At 46.1% G+C, this 23,366-nt stretch overlaps 1 protein-coding gene across 2 annotated transcripts in view; it reads left to right on the top strand.

The window, feature by feature from the left end:
- Positions 1-23,366, top strand: part of skap1 (src kinase associated phosphoprotein 1) — a 641,866-nt gene that overhangs the window by 45,116 nt on the left and 573,384 nt on the right. For both annotated transcript variants that reach the window (XM_070864573.1, XM_070864574.1), the window contains exon 3: positions 5,198-5,303. In XM_070864573.1, coding sequence (XP_070720674.1) covers positions 5,198-5,303 — 106 coding nt within the window. The remainder of the gene's footprint in view (positions 1-5,197; positions 5,304-23,366) is intronic.

Raw genomic sequence — 23,366 nt, forward strand, 5'->3', positions numbered from 1 at the left:
ATTGTGTTAAGTTCCTCCCCCCCTCTATAGCCCCTTGACTATCCACTGTTGGGATATTGTTTGTGTCCTCCACCGTAAAGACTGATACAAAATATTTGTTCAGAGTTTCTGCCATCTCCATGTTCGCCATTACTAATTCCCTGGTCTTGTCCTCTAAGGGACCAACATTTACTTTAGCCACTCTTTTTTCCTATTTATATACCTGTAGAAACTCTTGCTATCTGTTTTTATATTTCATGCTAGTTTACTATCATAGACTATCTTCCCTTTCTTAATCATTTTTTTTGTAATTTTTTGCTGGTTTTTAAAAGCTTCCCAATCTTCTGTCCTCCCACTAGTTTTGGCCACTTTGTATGCCCTTGTTTTTAATTGGATAGCGTCCTTTATTTCTTTAGTTCGCCACGGATGGCTATATTTTCTTTTACACACTTTTCTCCTCACTGGAATAAATTTTTCTTGAGTTGTGAAATATTTCCTTAATTTATCCCGTCCCTCAGGATATTTTCCAATAATTTTCCCACCACTGAGGTTAGGTTGACTGGCCTGTAATTACTCGGTCTATCCCTTTCTCCCTTTTTAAACAAAGGTACCACATTAGCAGTCCTCCAGCAACACACCTGTAGCCAGAGAGGATTGGAAAACGATGGTCAGAGCCTCTGTTGTTTCCTCTTGCTTCTCTTAACAGCTTGGAATACATTTCATCCAGGCCTGGGGATTTATCCTCTTTTAAAGCTGGTCAACCCCTTAATACTTCCTCTCTCTATATATTTATCTTGTCTAATATTTTACACTCCTCCTCCCTCATTGCAAAGTCTGCATCGCCCTCTCTTTTGTGAAAACAGATGCAAAGTATTCATTAAGAATCATACCGACGACTTTTGCCTCCACACACAGATTTCCTTTGTGGTCTCGAATAGGCAGCATTCATCTCAGTTTTAAATGGGCGACCCCTTATTCTAAATTATGGCCCCGAGTTCTAGATTTCCCCTTGAGGGGAAGCATCCTCTCTGCATCTACCCTGTCAAGCCCCCTCCGTATCTTGCATGTTTCAATAAGATCACCTCTCATATTTCTAAACTCAAATGAGTACAGGCCCAATCTGCTCAACCTTTCTTCATAACGCGACCCCTTCATCTCAGGAATCAACCTCGTGGACCTTCTCTGAACTGCCTCCAATGCAAGTATATCCCTCCTTAAATAAGGAGACCCAAACTGTACGCAGTACTCCAGGTGTGGTCTCACCAACACCCTTTACAGTTGGAGCAAGACTTCTCTGCTTTTATACTCCATCCAACAGGTTCTAGCAATCGTCTCAGCAGCCATCGCAGTGCCAAGCTCCCAAGAGTCTCTGCCTTTTCAATGTGCATTTCCCACCGGCTCTTTATCCCGTCAGTCTCGGAGCTCCTGACCTGCATTTGCATCAAGGCAACGGGCCAGCCTCTTCAACTACTCTGCTGGTCTGCTATGTTTTTAACACCATTCTGTTCAAACTTGGCAAATGCACAGCTTGGTTTACCAAAGAAATATTGTGCCTGGTTAAATATTTATTCCTGAAATCTTCAGCTAAAAATAAAACTGATTTGCAAATCCATATACTGGAGCCATTTCACCATTCCTTCCACAACCTCGTCCAAAAAATACATAACACGGAATAAAAACACATTATTTTTAAAAAGTAATTTGTATACATTGGGAGAATTTCTCTCAAGTGGCTTGACTGCTTGGTGAAGTGAACATTAAGTACTTGGCAGCAGCACGAGGATATAAATGTTTAAACGCGCTTGGATCAGGAACCCTTTCCTGTTAGAGTGAATGGCAAGGGGTTTGAGCCATTGGAATTCTGGACTGACTGCGATTGGGCTTGTGTCCATTGGGATTCTGTACAATAGTCAATGGGAAGGCTTGGCATTGTATACAGGCGGAGTGAATGAGAAAGGAAAAATTGAATGCGAGAAATGCACCACAGGGGGAAGAAAAAAATAAAGACTTGCATTTTATATAACACCTTTCATGACCCAGACATCCCAACGTGCCTCACAGCCAATGACGTACTTTTTGACGTGCAGTCATTGTTGTAATATAAGAATGTTGTAATGTTGTTTGCCAACATATGTAAAGAGAGAAGGCATATTGGGACATTTTGGGTGTATTCCAGTATTTAAACCACTTAGAACATAACATAAGAAATAGGAGCAGGAGAAGGCCATTTTGCCCCCTCGAGCCTGCTCCACCATTTAATAAGATCATGGCTGATCTGATCACAGATTCTGCTCCATTTCCCCATCTGCTCCCCATAACCTTTCGCTCCCCTATTGTTCAAAAATCTGTCTCTCTCCACCTTAAATATATTCATGACCCAGCCTCCACAGCTCTCTGGGACACAGAATTCCACAGATTTAAGAGTTTAAATGCACACTAAACCACCCAGTGCAAGATGTTTTATATTGTGATTTACTGTTTATCTGGGCTACTCTCCCTCTGATACTGGGGATGTTAGCCTAAGCGAGAACACTGATATTGGTGAGTCTATCATCCCAGTGGATTTGCGGTATCTTGCGGAGGCAGCGCTGGTGGTAGTTCTCCAGCGCTTTGAGATGATGACGACACTCCCTCTGGAGCCGATGTTTATTGGGACAGGACCGGAGCCACACAAATCTGGCGGTTGTGGATTCAGGCCCTTTGTTTGTGCTGAGTTTAACTGATCTCTGCATTGAGGTGCATAATTTCCCTGAGTGAGGAGGGAAGCAAGCCAGAGTTCCATGTCTGATCCCCAGCCAATGACTGCTGCCGGGGTGCAGGGTGGGTGGAGACGCAATCATCCTCTGTTGCAATGTCTGCCATGCTCGAGTAACCCAATGGCTCCCTGTGTAGATTCATGTGTAAAGTTGCCACTTGGGGAAAGTTATTAAACAGTCACCATTGCCCCGGGGATCAGTGAGACATTTGTTCTCCTCATTATCCCTTGGTCAGAGGGTGCTTCAGGACCGAAGAACATAAGGAGCAGGAGTCAGCCATACAGCCCCTCGAGCCTGCTCCGCTGTTCAATATGATCATGGGTGATCTGATCTTGGACTCAACAACTTCCTGCCTGTTCCCCATAACCCTTGACTCTCCTGTAGTTCAATGATCTGTCTACCTCCACCTTGAACTGCTCGATGCATTTCTCCTCCATCTCAGTTATTGGATGACTTATTGGACACTTGCTCATTTGAGAATTGGAATTCCTGTTGTCAAAATACAACCGCCTCATGTCCTTGAGAAAACCTGCTGTCCTTGCCGAGTCTTGGTCTCCAGCCTCGTACCAACCTGGTTGACTTTTTACGACTTTCTGAAGTTGCCTGGTGGGCCGCTCAGTTGAACCCAATCACTTTGAAGCAGGAAACCCACCATCTTCTTGGGGCAGCTGGGTTGTGTCAGCTGTGGCTTAGTGGCCAGCACTCTTGTCTGAGTCAGAAGGTTGTGGGTTCAAGTCCCACTCCAGGGCCGTGAGCACACAAATCTAGGCTGGCACTCCAGTGCAGTGCTGAGGGAGCTATCGGAGGTGCCGTCTTTCGGATGAGACGTCAAACCGAGGCACTTCTGCTCTCTCAGGTGGATGTAAAAGATCCCATAGTGCTGTATCGAAGAAGAGCAGGGGAATTCTCCTGTGGCCAATATTTATCCCTCAATCAACATAACAAAACAGATTATCTGGGTCATTATCACATTGCTGTTTGTGGGAGCTTGCAGTGCGCAAATTGGCTGCCGCGTTTTCCACATTGCAACAGTGACGACACTCCAAAAGTACTTCATTGGCTGTAAAACACTTTGAGACGTCCGGTGTTCGTGAAAGGCGCTATAGAAATGCAAGTCTTTCTGTAACTAACTAAGGATGGGTAATAAATGCCCGCAAGCGCACTCACCCACGCAGAACGCCGTGACCACGGAGTGTCTGTCTCTGGAGTCGGTTGTTCACCTATAGACAGCGATGCGCTACAGCTGTTGGTTTTTATAAGAGCACTTTTATCCACACCTGCCAAGCGTTAAGTGGTGTTTTTGATTTGTCTGACTGGTTTGATGGTTCATTGAGAACACAAGACACTGTTTTTAAAAACCGATTTTGTTGTTGCATGACTTGCGTGTCGTGATGAATGGAGATTAATTGGCGATTACACACGTACATCTAAGGCAGCAGCACACAGAAGGGTCGCGATCTGTCTCTGCCTGCACGCCCGCCAGAGGAAAGGCAGTTTATTGAACTAATCCCCAGACGCAACTTAATAATTATCCGATAGATTAGATATTAAATTGTTATTTGTTTCCCTCAAGTCTTCTCTCTTAAATTGCTGATTTTTAGTTCTTGACTATGATCCGACAGGCATTGTCTGCCCTCGAGTACCATTCCTGTGTGACCCCAGATAGCATTGGTGGGGTACTTGGTCAGATCGCCGAGAACATTTGATAGATGTGTTCAAAATCCTCAGTTTTGATAGATTACATCAGGGGAAGCTGTTTCCAGTGGCCAATAGGGTTGGTAACCCTCAATCAACATTGACTGGAGAAGCTGGGGTTGTTCTCCTTGGAGCAGAGAAGGTTGAGAGGAGATGTGATCGAGGTGTTCAAAATCATGAGGGGTCTAGACAGAGTAGACTCAAGGAAACTGTTCCCCATTGGATGGAAGGGTCGCGAACCAGAGAACACAGATTTAATGTAATTGGCTAAAGAACCAAAGGCAACATCAGAAAAAATGTTTTTACGCAGCGAGTGGTTAAGATCTGGAATGTACTGCCTGAGTGGGTGGCGGAGGCAGACTCTCAATCACGACTGAAGGAAAAAACATTTGCTGGGCTACGGGGAAAGGGTGGGGAGTGGGACTGGCTGCGGTGCTCTTGCAGAGAGCCGGCACGGGCTCAACGGGCCGAATGACGACCTCCTGTGCTGTAACCATTCTGTGATTGTATGATTCAAACACCACTGAAACAGATTATCTGCTCATTGTCACGTTGCTGTTTTTGGCAGCTTGCTGTTCGCAAATTGGCTGCCGCGTTTCCTACGTTACAGCAATGACCACTCTTCATTTGGGGGTAAATTGAGCTGTTGTGAAAGGCGCTATAGTTTACTGTGTGTCAATCAACAACATTGTATCTTAAAATAATAAGTGATTAACAAAACATATCATGCTTTTCTTTTTCTCCCCCCTCTCCCCTTCTCCCCTCAGACACTGAATACTTTGTCGGTGAAGTTCTCCACGGTGAGAAACTGAGCAAGAAAGCGAAGGATAAACGAGAGGTGCTCCTGGAAGGTTTCCGTCTGGTGAAATCCAAGTAAGTGGACTGCTTCACGGTAAACTCACTTGTGATTTTTAGCCTGTCATTGTATATAAATGGCTTGGAGCCTGAAATTGAAAGCTGTGGGTGGGGTGGCGATGACCCAAACCTCCCTTGTTTGCTCTTTGTAATAGCAGAAACCTCAAATATGCCAGGTGTCTTTTGGCAGAGACGCTGGGCGGACAGGATTCACTTGAAGTGCAGATCTGCAACTGGTGCGGGACCTTGCTGGGCTGGGCTGCCTCTCCTGCTTGCCTGCCCTCAGGTGAATCGCATAGTGTTTAACATCATAACATAAGAAATAGGAGCAGGAGTAGGCCATAAGGCCCCTCCTGCATCGCTATTCAGTAAGATCATGGCTGATCCGATCATGGACTCAGCTCCACTTCTCCGCCCGCTCCCCATAACCCCTTATCCCCTTATCGTTTAAGAAACTGTCTATTTCTGTCTTAAATTTATTCAATGTCCCAGCTTCCACAGCTCTCTGAGGCAGCGAATTCCACAGATTTACAACCCTCAGAGGAAATTTCTCCTCATCTCAATTCTAAATGGGCGGCCCCTTATTCTAAGATGCCCTCTAGTTCTAGTCTCCCCCAGCAGTGGAAACATCCCCTCTGCATCCACCTTGTCAAGCCCCCTCATAATCTTATACATTTCTATAAGATCACCTCTCATTCTTCTGAATTCCAGTGAGTAGAGGCCCAACCAAGTCAACCTTTCCTCATGCGTCAACCCCCTCATCTCTGGAATCAACCTAGTGAACCTTCTCTGAACTGCCTCCACAGCAAGTATATTCTTTCTTAAATATGGAAACCAAAACTCCATGCAGTATTCCAGGTGTGGCCTCACCAATACCCTGTATAGCTGTAATAAGACTTCCCTGCTTTTATACTCCATCCTCTTTGCAATAAAGGCCAAGATTCCATTGGCCTTCCTGATCACTTGTATCTGCATACTATCCTTTTATGTTTCATGCACATGTATTGCAGCATTTTGCAATCTTTCTCCATTTAAATAATAACTTGCTCTTTGATTTTTTTTTATCTGCCAAAGTGCATGACTTCACACTTTCCAACATATTAAATTCTTGCACCTCACTTAGCCTGTCTCTGTCCTCCTGCAGCCTCTATGTCCTCCTCATTGCCCTTCCTCCCATCTTTGTATCGTTGGCAAACTTGGCTGCGTTACACTCAGTCCTCTCTTCCAAGTCATTAATATAGATTGTAAATAGTTGGGGTCCCAGCACTGATCCCTGCAGCACCCCACTCATTACTGATTGCCAACCAGAGAATGAACCATTTATCCCGACTCTGTTTTCTGTTAGTTAGCCAATCCTCTATCAATGCTAATATATTACCCCCCAATCCCGTGAACTTTTATCTTGTGCAGTAACCTTTTGTGTGGCATCTTGTCAAATGCCTTCTGGAAGTCCAAATACACCACATCCACTGGTTCCCCTTTATCCACCCTGTTCGTTACATCCTCAAAGAATTCCAGCAAATTTGTCAAACATGACTGCCCCTTCATAAATCCATGCTGACTTTGCCTGACCAAATTTTGCTTTTCCAAATGTCCTGTTGCTGCTGCCTTAATAATGGACTCCAACATATTTTCCCAACCACAGATATTAGGCTAGTTTCCTATTTTTTGTCTGCCTCCTTTTTTGAATAGGGGCGTTACATTTGCAGCACAGAAACAGCCCATTCGGCCCCACGGGTCCGTGTTTGTGTTTATGCTCCACACAAGCCCCCTCTCACCATCTTGCCCCATCACCATATCCTTCAATTCCTTTCTCCCTCATGTGTTTATCCAGCTTCCCGTTAAATGCATCTCTGCTATTCGCCTCAACCACTCCCTGTGGTAGCGAGTTCCATGCTCTGGGCAAAGCAGTTTCTCCTGAGTTCTTTTGGGTTTATCAGTGACTTTCTGTGGCCCCTAATGCTGGGCTTGTCCACAGTTGGAGCTGAAATTCCCCTATTGTGCACCACCTGTTACCGCCTCTATGGGGCACTAACTGGGTGCTGAAGTGTTTTCGTCCGTTTGGGCGGGGGTGGGGGAGATGGGAAGCGCGCGATCAGTTCCCGCGGAATTGCACGGGAGTTAGTGGAGGCGCGAATCCATTGGCGCCACGGGCGGCTGCACTGGCGATAATGATGTGCGTGGAGACCCCCTTTCTGCCTCGCAATGCCCGCGACGACCTCACGGGTCGCCAATCAGGCCGCACTCCCATTGCCAGGCTGAGGGTTGGAAAGGGGAGGTGTGCTGCGCCCCGTGCCGCCATCTTTTTTTTTTTCTTCCCGACTTGCCAGTCTGGCCGCTGTGCGACGTTGTCGGGGAGTCCAGGCCGCCATCGTGCAGCCCCGGCGCTCCGTCTCATGCCGGGCTGTGGCCACAGCACCCTCTCATCCCTGGCGGCCCAGTGGAGGCCATCATGGGGCAGGATGGGGAGGGGCGTTGAAATGCGGTGGCACTACATGGAGAGGCCGCGTAGCGCTCTGCGATGCCCCCGGGTAGCGCCTCCGATCCTGCCCCAAAAGGAAGTGGGGCGCGTGATTTTGCTCCACTTCCTGTGAGGAGTGGTAACTACAACTTTGCTCTCGGGGCAGGGTTTCTGCAAGGGGCACTGAATATCTGGCCCTGGAGAAATTACTGCTCCCAACCGGGATGATTGAAAATTTCTGCCGCATTGTCGGTGTTGCGTTCACCCTGTTGAAAGCCGTCGTAAATTTAAAGACTTACATAAAAACATAAGAATTAGGAACAGGAGTAGGCCATCTAGCCCCTTGAGCCTGCTCCGCCATTCAACAAGATCATGGCTGATCTGGCCGTGGACTCAGCTCCACTTACCCATAACCCTTAATTCCCTTATTGGTTAAAAATCTATCTGTGATTTGAATACATTCAATGAGCTAGCCTCAACTGCTTCCTTGTGCAGAGAATTCCACAGATTCACAACCCTCGGAGAAGAAATTCCTTCTCAACTCTGTTTTAAATTGGCTCCCCCGTATTTTGAGGCTGTGCCCCCTAGTTCTAGTCTCCCCGACCAGTGGAAACAACCTCTCTGCCTCTATCTTGTCTATCCCTTTCATTATTTTAAATGTTTCTAGAAGATCACCTCTCATCCTTCTGAACTCCAACGAGTAAAGACCCAGTCTACTCAATCTTTCATCATAAGATAACCCCCTCATCTCCGGAATCAGCCGAGTGAATCGTTTATGTACCCCCTCTAAAGCTAGTATATCCTTCCTTAAGTAAGGTGACCGCTTAACCTATCTAAATCTCTTTGCAGCCTCTCTCTGTCCTCTACACAACCCGCTTTCCCACTAATCTTCGTGTCATCTGCAAATTTTGTTACGCTACACTCTGTCCCCTCTTCCAGGTCATCTATGTATATTATAAACAGTTGTGGTCCCAGCACCGATCCCTGTGGCACACCATGAACCACCGATTTCCAACCCGAAAAGGACCCATTTATCCCGACTCTCTGCTTTCTGTTAGCCAGCCAATTCTCGATCCATGCTAATACATTTCCTCTAACTCCGCGTACCTTTATCTTCTGCAGTAACCTTTTGTGTGGCACCTTATCGAATGCCTTTTGGAAATCTAAATACACCACATCTATCAGTACACCTCTATCCACCATGCTCGTTATATCCTCAAAGAATTCCAGTAAATTAGTTAAACATGATTTTTCCCTTCATGAATCCATGTTGCGTCTGCTTGATTGCACTATTCCTATCTAGATGTCCTGCTATTTCTTAATGATAGCTTCATGCATTTTCCCCACTACAGATGTTAAACTAACCGGCCTATAGTTATCTGCCTTTTGTCTGCCCCCTTTTTTAAACAGAGGCGTTACATTAGCTGCTTTCCAATCCGCTGGTACCTCCCCAAAGTCCAGAGAATTTTGGTAGATTACAACGAATGCATCTGCTATAACTTCCGCCATCTCTTTTAATACCCTGGGATGCATTTCATCAGGACCAGGGGACTTGTCTACCTTCAGTCCCATTAGCCTATCCAGTACTAACCCCCTAGTGATAGTGATTGTCTCAAGGTCCTCCCTTCCCACATTCCCATGACCATCAATTTTTGGCATGGTTTTTGTGTCTTCCACTGTGAAGACCGAAGCAAAATAATTGTTTAAGGTCTCAGCCATTTCCACATTTCCCATTATTAAATCCCCCTTCTCATCTTCTCGGGGACCAACATTTACTTTAGTCACTCTTTTCCGTTTTATATATCGGTAAAAGCTTTTACTATATGTTTTGCGCAAGTTTACTTTCGTAATCTATCTTTCCTTTCTTTATTGCTTTCTTAGTCATTCTTTGCTGTCGTCTAAAATTTTCCCAATCTTCTAGTTTCCCACTAACCTTGGCCACCTTATATGCCTTGGTTTTTAATTTGATATTCTCCTTTATTTCCTTGGTTATCCACGGCTGGTTATCCCTTCTCTTACGGCCCTTCTTTTTCATTGGAATATATTTTTGTTGAGCACTATGAAAGAGCTCCTTAAAAGTTCTCCGCTGTTCCTCAATTGTGCCACCGTTTAGTCTGTGTTTCCAGTCTACTTTAGCCAACTCTGCCCTCATCCCACTGTAGTCCCCTTTGTTTAAGCATAGTACGCTCGTTTGAGACACTACTTCCTCACCCTCAATCTGTATTATAAATTCAACCATGCTGTGATCACTCATTCCGAGAGGATCTTTTACTTGGAGATCGTTTATTATTCCTGTCTCATTACACAGGACCAGATCTAAGATAGCTTGCTCCCTTGTAGGTTCTGTAACATACTGTTCTAAGAAACAATCCCATATGCATTCTATGAATTCCTCCTCCAGGCTACCCCGTGCGATTTGATTTGACCAATCGATATGTTGGTTAAAATCCCCCATGATTACTGCCGTTCCTTTTTCACGTGCCTCCATTATTCCCTTGATTATTGTCCGCCCCACTGTGAAGTTATTATTTGGGGGCCTATAAACTATGCCCACCAGTGACTTTTCCCCTTACTATCTCTAATCTCTACCCACAATGATTCAACATTTTGTTCATTAGAGCCAATATCATCTCTCAACTGCCCTGATATCCTCCTTTATTAACAGATCTACCCCACCTCCTTTCCCTTCTAGTGGGTCACCCTGTGGCCTACTCTTTTCTGGAGCATTGGGTTTGGGCTCATTTTGGTCTTTACAGCCACTTGGCACGGGTCCCGCTCCCATAGAGCGTAGAGTGAGCAGCAAGGTGCTCGACCATGTATATCACATCAAGAAGCTCAACTCATCAAATCTCACCATTGTCCAACTTTTCAACGCTTGTCTCTCTTGCATCTCGGTCTAAACTTGCCTGTGCCCTGAGGCGCATATTGAAGCACTTCACAATGACGTTGAAGTGACAGATGCTTGTGTTTAAATAAATACACTTTTTGCTCCTGACAGAAGTTTGAGTGAGTGAAATTCACTGTCAAATGATGGACTTGGGGAAGGATGGGGGTGGGGAGGGGGTTGGTGATGGTGGTTGCTGTTAACTCGGACAGCTGAACGACAAAATGAGCAAAAATGTGTAAGTGCGGAAAAAGTGTCAAATAAAGTTTATTGTGGATAAATGTTGGGTATTACGTGTTGGTAGACAAAAATAGGCAACAAAATAGTGAGTGCTGTAAAGTTAGCCATGGGTAACGATCTAGGGATTCTACCACAGTTAGGGTTTCAGATATTGAGCAGCAATCAAAAAAACAAACCATGTTGGAACTATATTGCTAACTTGCTGTAAGTGCAAAGTGATACATTATGGTAGGAAGGAGGAGGAAAGACAATATAAACTCATCATAGGCAGTCCCTTGGGATCGAGGAAGACTTGCTTCCACACTAAAAGTGAGTTCTCAGGTGGCTGTACAGTCCAATAAGGGAATTATAGTCTCTGTCACGGGTGGGACAGACAGTGGTTGAAGGAAAGCGTGGGTGGGGAGTCTGGTTTGCCGCACATTCCTTCCGCTGCTTGCGCTTGTTTTCTGTATGTTCTCGGCGACGAGACTCAAGGTGCTCAGCGCCCTCCCGAATGCTCTTCCTCCACTTTGGGCGGTCGTAGGCCAGGAATTCCCTAGAGTCAGTGGAGATGTTGCACTTGGTCAGGGAGGCTTTGAGGATGTCCTTGAAGCATTTCATCTGCCCACCTTGGGCTCGCTTGCCGTGTCAAAGCTCCGCATAGAGCACTTGCTTTGGGAGTCTCGTGTCAGGCATGCGGACGATGTGGCCCGTCCAGCGGAGCTGATCAAGTGTGGTCGATGCTGTGATGCTGGGGATGTTGGCCTGATCGAGGACACTGACGTTGGTGCATCTATCCTCCCAGGTGCAGGAACAGAGAGAGAGAGACCTGTGGTGTCTGTGCACAAATTGTTGAAGGTGGCAGGGCAGGTTGGGAAAGTGGTTCAAAAAGCTTACAGGATCCTTGGCCTCCTAAATAGAGGCATAGAGTACAAAAGCAAGCATGTTATGTTGAACCTTTATAAAACACTGATTCGGCCCCAACTGGAGTATTGTGTCCAATTCTGGGCACCACACTTTAGGAAGAATGTGAAGGCCTTAAAGAGGGTGCAGAAAAGATTTATGAGAGTGGTTCCAGGGATGAGGGAGTTCAGTTATGTGGATAGACTGGAGAAGCTGGGGTTGTTCTCCTTGGAGCAGAGAAGGTTGAGAGGAGATTTGATCGAGGTGTTCAAAATCATGAGGGGTCTGGACAGAGTAGATAGAGAAACTGTTCCCATTGGTGGAAGGGTCGAGAACCAGAGGTTCACAGATTTAAGGTGATTGGTTCTTCTGCCAAAGGCGACATGAGGAAAAACATTTTTACGCAGCGAGTGGTTAGGATCTGGAATGCGCTGCCTGAGGGTGGTGGAGGCAGACTCAATCGTGGCTTTCAAAAGGGAGTTGGATAAGTACCTGAAGGAAAAAATTTGGCTGGGCTATGGGGAAAGGACGGGGGAATGGAACTGGCTGAGGTGCTCTTGCAGAGAGCAGGCACGGGCCGAAAGGCCGCCTTCTGTGCTGGATTCATTCTATGATTGCAAGTTGGACGAAGTTCTCCTCCGATTGCAGTGATCTGGTCAGATCAGATCACATGTCCAGGTCTGGTTACCTGCGCACAGACACGGTTGCAATTGCACAGCACCATTCAGTTCTGGAGGTTGCTAACACTCAGCAATATTCTATCCAGGCCAACAATTGCGAACTCTTTGCTCAGTGGCCACTCTCTGGAACAACTTGCATGGATGCTGTGCTCTTTTCATCATAAAACCTCCCAAGGCGCCTCACAAGCACAGAAACACAACATTTGACCCTGAGCCACTTCAAGAGATATTAGGGCAGACTTGTTCAGAGAAGTACATTTTTTAAGGAGCATCTTAAAGGAAGGTAGTTTCAGAGAGGCAATTCCAGAGCTTGGTGCCTAAACAGCTGAAGGAAAATTGGAGCAGGAGTAGGCCATACAGCCCCTCGACCCTGCTCCGCTATTCAATAAAATCATGGCTGATCTTAGACCTCAACTCCATTTTCCCGCCTTATCCCAATATCCCTTGATTCCATTCGTGCCCAAAAATCTCTCTATCTCCACCTTGAATCTATTCAATGACCCAGCCTCCACAGCCCTCTGGGATAGAGAATTCCAAAGATTCACAACCCTCTGAGTGACCACATTTCTCCTCATCTCAGTCCTAAAATGGCTGAACCCCTAGTTCCAGACTCTCCAGCCAGGGGAAACAGCCTCTCTGCATTTATATAGTCAAGCCCTCAATTTTATACTTTTCAATAAGATCATATCTTGTTCTAAACTCCAGAGAATATAGGCCTATTCTACATGGGCTGTCTTCATAGGGCAGTCCTCCTATCCCAATAAACAGTTTAGTGAACCTTTGTTGCACTCCTTCCAAGGCAAATATATCCTTCCTTGGATAGAAAGAGCAAGACTGTGCACAGTACTCCAGGTGTGGTCTCACCAAAGGCCTGTATAATTGCAGCAAGACTTCCTCACTCCTATACTCCAACCTCATTGCAATAAAACTAACATACCATTTGCCTTCCTCATTGCTTTCTGTACCGGCATGTTAACTTTCTGTGCTCCCCAAATCCCCCTCAGTACCAACATTTGCTATTGCAGGGCTATAACTAGCTGAGGTGCCCTTGCAGAGAACTGCGATTCTACGATTGTAAGTTGGACGAAGTTCTCCTCAGATTGCACAGTGATCTGGTCAGACCACATCGTGACCAGATCTGGTTACCCTGAGCACAGACACAGTTGCACAGCACTATTCAGTTCTGGAGGTTGCTAACACTCAGCAAAAGAAAATTCTGCTTTTCTGCCCAAAGTGGATATTTTCATCCTTCCCCACATGTATCAGGCATGGCCACCAATGGCGGAGTGTTGGAAATCGAGGCCTTGGAAGAGCGCAAAGATGAGCGGGTTAGAGCTGCATCATTAGCATTTGTGCCTTCAAACGTCTCGGCCCTAAGCTCTCTAATTCCCACCCCAAGCTTCACCACCACCTCTCCCCTCTCTCTATATGACGTTCCTTAAAACCTCCCTCTTTGAGCAAGCGTTTGGTCGCCTGTCCTAATATCTCCTTCCTCCTTTGGCTTGGTGTCTGATCTTTGTCTGATTACGCTCTTGTGAAGGGCTTTGGGACCATTTTCCACGTTAAAGATGAACGCAAGTTGTGTTGAAATATTTCCGAGGCATTTTTTTCCAAAAATTTGACGTGGCAGCAGCAGTTAATTTTCAGACGCATCACTAAACCGAACCATTGACTTTTCTTCATCTAAATGCTGCAAACTGCTGCTAAACTTTGAATGACTTCCTTCCGTTCACAGCGACCACAAGTTCCCTTATCTGGTGTACAGATCAGTGCCCGTCCTTGCTGCTGGGTGCATTGTTTTTGCTGAGTTAGTCCAGTGTTCCAGCTCACCTTGTTTTCATCGCCAGGACAGTGTTCTAGCCCTCGGCAAGGTGTGTTTAATGCACTTCCTACTCCCCATCATTTAACACTGGGGAAAAAAGAGGGGGGAAGGGAGGAGACAATTTTCTCTCTGCATATCATGCAATTAAACTGCTTACAATTTTGTTGTTCATTGACTTGGGGCTGATGATTTCGGGGCGGTAAAGCTTGCCCCTGGGAACGGTTTGGGCCTCAGTCATCAAAATTGGGCAGCCCGGCCCCGAATCAGGGGGTGCAGCTCCTAAGGGGGATGTTGTACACCTCTCTCGGGCGTTAGCGTGAGAAACTCCCGAGCTACAGAGCTGACCAGGAGCTCTCAGACACGCCTGGGGAGAGAAAAAAAGCAGACCCCACCCCCTCCCCACAAAAACCTTCCCAATACATTGCAAAAAACATTCAAAGAGAAAACACTGCAGTTGGTATAGGCTGCACCGTCTGATGGGCTGAAATGGCCTCCTTCCATGCTGTAAATTTCTATGAAACAGGCCATTCGGCCCGACTGGGCCGTGCCAGTGTTTCTGCTCCACACGAGCCTCCTCCCACCTTGTTTCACTCACCCTATCAGCATGACCTTCTGGACACCTCTCCCTCGTGTGTTTATCCAGCTTCCCCTTAAATGCATCGATACTATTCGCCTCAACCCCTCCCTGTTGCAGCGAGTTCCATTCTCTGGGTGAAGAGTGTCTCGAATATTCTGGCTGTGGAGTTTCCCTGTAAACAATTGCACGCGACTCCTGCCGGTAATGGCTTGCTGATCCTTTAGCGTGAATATAATTGCGCGAATGACGCAGTTGGCATCTGTGCTCAACAGGCACGAGCCGAATTAAGAGTGCACTATAAAGTCAACTGTATACATTAAAAAAAATACCATCCACCCTGGAGTCATTTCAAGCCAGTAATTTAATCTTCAAATTCTGATGACTGCTATAAACTGCTTGAGTTTCAGACTCATTTATAATGTCACCGAACGCCAGCGGTTGTGTTACAGCCACCAGTAATCACTCCCACCGACTTGCTGTTTTGATTGCACGCTGGCACTAACCCAGGGCCCAGAAGCCAATTGGTATCCGATTTCTGACAGGTTTATTCCCTCCCAAATCCTGCTGGTTACAAGTGCCCAAATTTGTTGCTCCATTGGATCTGATCCATTGCCACTGTTTTGAGTACTCTTAGGGGGTTAACTTGTTATTAGACGAGGAGAGTCTCGTCTTTCGGATGAGGCATTAAGCCGAGGCCCCGCCTGCTCTCTCGGGTGAAAGTAAAAGATCCCACAGCACTATTTCGAAGAAGAGCAGGGGAGTTATCCCCGGTGTCCTGGCCAATATTTATTTATTTATCTTTTCTTTTATTCGTTCATGGGATTTGGGCGTCGCTGGCAAGGCCAGCATTTATTGCCCATCCCTAATTGCCCTTCTCGAACCGCTGCAGTCCGTGTGGTGAAGGTACTCCCACAATCAACATCACTAAAAACAGATTATCTGGTCATTATCACATTGCTGTTTGTGGGAGCTTGCTGTGAGCAAATTGGCTGCCGAGTTTCTATAGATATATGAAGAGAAAAAGATTAGTGAAGAGAAAAAGATTAGTGAAGACAAACGTATGTCCCTTGCAGTCGGATTCAGGTGAATTTATAATGGGGAACAAAGAAATGGCAGACCAATTTGGTTCTGTCTTCACGAAGGAAGACACAAATAACTTTCCGGAAGTACTAGGGGACCGAGGGCCTAGTGAGAAGGAGGAACTGAAGGATATCCTTATTAGGCGGGAAATTGTGTTGGGGAAATTGATGGGATTGAAGACTGATAAATCCACGGGACCTGATAGCCTGCATCCCAGAGTACTTAAGGAAGTGGCCCTAGAAATAGTGGATGCATAGGTGATCATTTTCCAACAGTCTATCGACTCTGGATCAGTTCCTATGGACTGGAGGGTAGCTGATGTAACACCACTTTTTAAAAATGGGAGAGAGAAAGTGGATAATTCTAGACCGGTTAGCCTGACATCAGTAGTGGGTAAAATGTTGAAATCAATTATTGAAGATGAAATCGCAGCGCATTTGGAAAGCAGTGACAGGATCGGTCCAAGTCAGCATGGATTTATGAAGGGAAAATCATGCTTGACAAATCTTCTGAAATTTTTTGAGATGTAACTAGTAGAGTGGACAAGGGAGAACCAGTGGATGTGGTGTATTTGGACTTTCAAAAGGCTTTTGACAAGGTCCCACACAAGAGATTGGTGTGCAAAATCAAAGCACATGGTATTGGGGGTATTATACTGACGTGGATAGAGAACTGGTTGGCAGACAGGAAGCAGAGAGTCGGGATAAACGGGTCCTTTTCAGAATGGCAGGCAGTGACTAGTGGAGTGCCGCAGGGCTCAATGCTGGGATCCCAGCTCTTTACAATATACATCAATGATTTGGATGAAGGAATTGAGTGTAATATCTCCAAGTTTGCAGATGACACTAAACTGGGTGGCGGTGTGAGCTGTGAGGGCAGCTAGGAGGCTGCAGGGTGACTGGGACAGGTTAGATGAGTGGACAAACGCATGGCAGATGCAGTATAATGTGGATAAATGTGAGGTCATCCACTTTGGGGATAAAAACGCAAGACAGAATATTATCTGAATGGCAGCAGATTAGGAAATGGGGAGGTGCAACGAGACCTGGGTGTCATGGTTCATCAGTCTTTGAAAGTTGGCATGCAGGTACAGCAGGCGGTGAAGAAGGCAAATGATATGTTGGCCTTCATAGCTAGGGGATTTGAGTATAGGAGCAGGGAGGTCTTACTGCAGTTGTACAGGGTCTTGGTGAGGCCTCACCTGGAATATTGTGTTCAGTTTTGGTCTCCTAATCTGAGGAAGGACGTTCTTGCTATTGAGGGAGAGCAGCGAAGGTTCATCAGACTGATTCCTGGGATGGCTGGACTGACATATGAGTAGAGACTGGATCTACTGGGCCTTTATACATTGGAGTTTAGAAGGATGAGCGGGGATCTGATGGGACGGGACAGGTTAGATGCGTAAAGAATGTTCCCGATGTTGGGGAAGTCCAGAACCAGGGGATATAGTCTTCGGATCAGGGGTAGGCCATTTAGGACTGAGATGAGGAGAAACTTCTTCATTCAGAGAGTTGTTAACCTGTGGAATTCCCTGCCGCAGAGAGTTGTTGATGCCAGTTCATTGGATATATTCAAGAGGGAGTTAGATGTGGCCCTTACAGCCAAGGGGATCAAGGGGTATGGAGAGAAAGCAGGAAAGGGGTACTGAGGGAATGATCAGCCATGATCTTAATGGTGGTACAAGCTCGAAGGGGTGAATGGCCTCCTCCTGCACCTATTTTCTATGTTTCTATGGGCCCCAAGTTTCGGCATCTTGAATACGGCGCACCTCCGAGACTTGCGTGACCTGCCTGGGCTCGAAGGTGCGCCGGAATAAATTGCAGCAATTCTCTGGTCCTCCCGGACCGTGGCGTGGCGAGCGTTGTCTTCCTGGGGGCGGAGGAAGCCTATCGTACTCTGCAGGTGGGCGGGGCTAAGCCCCTGCGTGTCTAAATACAGCCGGCTCCGTTGCACGTGCGCGTTGCAACGTGCGCGCATGCTCAATGGGACCTCGACCGTGGCAATCGGCCATTTAAAGCGCGAACGTGGCACGTATTTAAAGCTGGCTGGGATTTTTGGTTGCAGGTAGGAAAAGGATTGAACATTATTTTATTGATTCTTGTGCAGAGGAGTGCTGAAAAGGTGCTGCAGAGGTGCAAGCAAGGACATTTAAAGGGAAAACATGGCACTCTGTTACAGCGAGCTGTGTGATTTTATGGGTGCAGGAAGGGAAGGAGTGAAAAGTCTTACGTGATTCTTGGAGTGCAAAGGGGTGCTGCACACGTGCATGCAAAAAAAGCACTGTTTTTAAAAATCACTGAGTGGAAATCCAGTACCTGTACAGCAATGCAAGAACGTGCAGCGAGAACGAAGAACTTCTTGCATGACGAAGTCGAGACACTAGTTAATGTCAGTGAGGGTAGATGGCAGGAGCTCGACACCAGCAACAGAGGCCACACAAAGGTGGCACCCAAAGAAATCAAGAAACGCTGGGACCTAGTTGCAGACAAATACTGCGCAGTGGTGAATACCAGGAGATCTGGAGCCCAGTGTAAAAAGAAATGGCAGGACCTTGGTCAAGTCGTTAATGTAAGTAATATCTTCATTTTCTCAATGGAATTGCAATTCTAAATATGTCTCACCCGGCAGAAAGGTACCCCCTCAAAAGTTATATTTTCATAATTGCAGAAGAAATTGGCTCACAACAAAAGGGAAAGAACACTAACAGGAGGAGGCCCGCCAAATCTGCACCCACTGACGCCCTTGGAACAGAGGGTCGCTGCCATGATGTGTCGTGCCTGGAGAAAGGCAATCCGTGATGCACAAGCTGGGCCCACACACTTGGGAGAGGATAAGTCCTGAAAATGCATCGTGACCCTTCAAATCACCCTGCTGCCTAGCCTGCTATGTGCGAGACTATCCATGTCACCCATCCTTCCCACTCCTGTGCTGCTAACCATTTGACTGTTCGGTTATATTTTGCAGAACACGATGTCAATCCAGAAGATTCAGAGGAAGAGTCGGATGCATGCGATCAAGACCAAGGTGGTGGGGGGAGGAGGGGCGAATGGATGTGTGTTCAAGGAAGAATGTCGATCGTAATATGGATCAGCCCATAGTACCATGAATTCTCCTCCAACATTCCACTCCTTCATCCACGCCCCCCCATCCTTCCATGGTGTTTTAACTTCTGATGCGGCATGTCATCGCCTCCTCGCGTACCCGTCCGCACTTAGTGATGCAAGTTCTGGTAAGACGCTCCATGGTTTCACATCCTTCGAGGTTGAGGGTCACCGTGGTGGTGGAATGCAGCTTGTAGCACCCAGGGCCCCATTCTCTGAGGTAGAGGGTCACGGTGGTGAAGGTAGAATGCAGTGTGGAACACCCAGGGCCCCAGTGTCAGAAGAAGTGGGTCCCAGTGGTGGTGGTAGCGGTGGTGGAATGCAGTGTGGAACACCCAGGGCCCCACCATCGCACCCTGCGCCTCGCACTGGAGTGGTTCCACGAGGCAGAGCCGGACGGAGAGTAAGGAGAACCCGGGTAGGCTCTCCTGAGATGCAGCGTTCAACAAATGGGCTTGACGTTATTGCATTGGGTGTGGAGGGCGTGGACCTTACCCGTTCACTGGAGGGCACCATCAGAGGGGTTGGTGATGAGTTGACAGCGCTGTGTGGGCAAATAGCAGTTATGCCACGTGAACTGAGTGCGGGAATGGCACGGCCAGTGCAAATGCTGGCAGAGGCCATCGAAAAGTTAGCTGCTGCAATAAGCGCACACCTCCCTGCCAATCAAATGCCCCTCCCACTGCAATCCCAGTATCAGCCTCTGTAGAGATCCAAGCAGGGACCCCCGCCACACCCCTCCCCACCACACCTTCTCTTTGCCTACACACCCCTCCCCCCCCCCTCCTCTTCCCCCTACACCCCCCTCCTCTTCCCCCTACACCCCCCTCCCCATGAGGCAGTGCACATGCACCGAGATGTGGATGAGTGTTGGGTGCAGCCTTTCTTTGCTGTTGGTGTTGATGTAGTAGATTTGATGCCACTGTTGGAAATGTTTACAAATTGAAATAGTGTACTAAGTTTTGTAACTGTACAAGTATATAAGTGATCATAGAGTTTTTAAGTGATCTTAGTAAGTTGTTTTAAATTTACTGCGTTAAAAGTTATTTTGTTTACAGATTGAAATTGTTTACTACATTTTCTAACTTTAGAACTATATAAATGTTTGGGGTTGTTAAGTGATCGGAAGGAGTCAAATCAAATTTGATACAACAATGATTTTATTGCAGTAAAGTACATTGTAAAGATTTCAGTGAAATGTATTGTACATTGAGACAGAATCATGACAAGAATGGTTTTATTATTATTGCACTAAAGTAAAGTACATTGTAAGCATATCAATAAAGTTCATTACTTAACATTACAACTGATTCATGGTCCATAATCATACCAAACACAATCTTTAAGGAACACCTGCAAAAGATAAACATCCCTCATCCCTTCAGTCATGCGTGCCTCCTGCACCTAGCCATGTCCGAGGGGCATGCTGGTGTGGTGTGTCGTGGCTCGGAGTTCTCTCCTGCTGCAGTGAGATGGGTGTCCGTGGACCGAGGAAGCCAGCGACTAATTGCCCTACCGTATCTGAGACACACCGATCGGTCCTACTGCTGGCTGCGAGGGGTTGGGTTGGGGGGTGGGGCGGGGAGGGGAAGAGTGCTGTTGGGAATGCAGGAGTGAGTAGGGACACAGAGCGAAGTGTGTGGGGGTGGGCGGGGGGGAAAAGAGTGCTGCTGGGGGTGTGGGAGACAATGATGGGTTAGGGTGGCTTACAACACGTTACTCTAACAGTCAGTCCCTGACGGAGGCACAATGCCAAACAGTTAGTTTTACAAATGAGTTGAGTCATTCAAGTAATAGGTTGGACTAATGGGATATGATGATTTCCAAAGGATCAAATTAGCCATAATTAGGTGTTTTTGTGCCTGCCTCAGCCAGGAGGCTACACTTGTTTATTTATAAAAAGAGAAGCAACTATCCTCATTCAGCAGATATAAGGCAAGATATCATTGAAAGAGGTTTTTGGACATTTTAAGTGATGTGTTTAATGTTTCAGTCCTTTTTGTGTTTAATTCCTACCCCCCTCCCCTCCGGCTGTGCCAGCACTGAGCTTAACTCTAGGTAAGGTTGTTCTGAACTTACAAAAGTGGGCACTTACTCCAGCCTAAGTTAGTTTGTAGTAAGTTTTCATTGCCAAAACTTGCAAAACAGGCCTGAGTGGCTGGACACACCCCCTTTTGAAAAATAAATACCTTACCTAAAGCCAACCTAAACTAACTCAGTAGAACTGGAGCAAACTAATATCCGAGAATTGCAATTTCTAACATACTCCAAACTAAACTAGTTGCTCCAAAAAACTAGGAGCAACTCCACTGGGCCCTATGTTTTTTACATTACAACAGTGACTACACTCCAAAAAGTACTTCATTGGCTGTAACGTGCTTTGCGAAGCCTGGTGTTCATGAAAGGCGCTATATAAATCCAAGATGTTCTTTTAGTCACTCTCTAGTATTGGACTGTATCATAGGCTCGGAAGATCCCAGCTTCAATTTCCAGTCGTGCTGAGTGGACATATTTCTGCCTGTTCATTATGATCAGCTTGTGGTCACCAGTTCAAATCCAACCATGGCATGTTCTGAAATTGAAATGTTTCTAAATTTTAGGCTAGTACTAGGAAAAACGACCCTGAAAGCTGCCAGTTTGTCATAAACTTAACTACATGCATACAAAATAGGAGCAGCAGTCAGCCATTCTATAATATAGCTGATTTGATCTTGGGCTCAGATCCACTTCCCCGCCCACACCCCATAACCCTTGACTCCCTTATCGCTCAAAAATCTGTCTATCTCCGCCTTAAATATATTCAATGACCCAGCCTCCACAGCTTTCTGGGGCAGAGAATTCCACAGATTTACAACCTTCAGAGGAAATTCCTCCTCATCTCAGTTCTAAATGGGCGACCTCTTATTCTTAAACTATGCCCCCTAGTTCTAGATTCCCTCACGAGTGGAAACGTTCTCTCTGCGTCTACCCTGTCAAGCCCCTCAGAAACTTTTATGTTTCAATAAGATCACCTCTCATTCTTCGAAACTCCAATGAGTATAGGCTCAACCTATCTTCATAAGTAAACCCTCTCATCTCAGAAATCAACCTAGTGAACCTTCTCTGAACAGCCTCCAATGCAAGTATATCCTTCCTTAAATAAGCAGACTAGAACTGTACGCAGAACTCCAGGTGTGGCCTCACCAATACCCTGAACAGTTGTAGCAGGACTTCTCTGCTTTTATACTCTATCCCCCATGCAATAAAGGCCAACATTCCGTTTGCCTTCCTGATTACTTGCTGTACCCTGCATATTAACTTTGTACTGCAGGACTTTGTAATCTCTATTTAAATTATAATTTGCTTTTTTATTTTTCCTGACAATGTGGATAGCCTCACACTTTCCCACATTATACTCCATCTGCCAAATGTTTGCTCACTCACTTAGCCTGTCTATTATCCCTTTGCAGATTCTTTGTGTCCTCCTCACAATTTGCTCTCCCACTCATCTTTGCATCATCAGCAAACTTGGCTACATTACACTCGGTCCCTTCATTCAAATCATTGTTATATATTGTAAATAATTGAGGCCCCAGCACCGATCCCTGCGGCACCCCACTAGTTACCGTTTGCCAACCGGAAAATGACCCATTTATCCTGACACTCTGTTTTCTGTTAGTTAGCCTGTCCGCTATCCAAATTAATATCTTACCCCCGACCCCGTGATCTTTTATCTTGTGCAGTAACCTTTTATGTGGTACCTTATCGAATGACTTCTGGAAATCCAAATACACCACATTCACTGGTTCCCCTTTATCCACCCTGCTCGTTACATCCTCAAAGAACTCCAGCAAATTTGACACACATGATTTCCCTTTCATAAAACCATGCTGACTCTGCTTGATTGAATCATGCTTTTCCAAATGCCTTGCTACTACTTCCTTTAATAATGAACTCCAGCATTTTCCCAACGACAGATGTTAGGCTAACTGGTCTATAGTTTCCTGCTTTCTGTCTGCCTCCTTTTTTAAATAGTGGTGTTAGATTTGCGGTTTTCCAATCCGCTGGGACCTCTCTGGAATCCAGGGAATTTTGGTAGATTACAACCAATGCATCCACTATCTCTGCAGCCACTTCTTTTAAGAAGCTGAGATGTAAGCCATCAGGTCCAGGAGACTTGTCCACCTTTTAGTCCCATTATTTTACCGAGTACTTTTTCTTTAGTGATAGTGATTGTTTTAAGTTCCTCCCTCTCTATAACCCCTTGATTATCCATTATCGGATGTTTTTAAGCGTCTTCTACCGCGAAGACCGATACAAAATATTTGTTCAAAGTCTCTGCCATTTCCCTGTCCCCCATTATTAATTCCCCAGT

This window comes from Pristiophorus japonicus, chromosome 21, assembly GCF_044704955.1.
Source record: "Pristiophorus japonicus isolate sPriJap1 chromosome 21, sPriJap1.hap1, whole genome shotgun sequence".
NCBI classification, from domain to species: Eukaryota; Metazoa; Chordata; class Chondrichthyes; family Pristiophoridae; genus Pristiophorus; species Pristiophorus japonicus.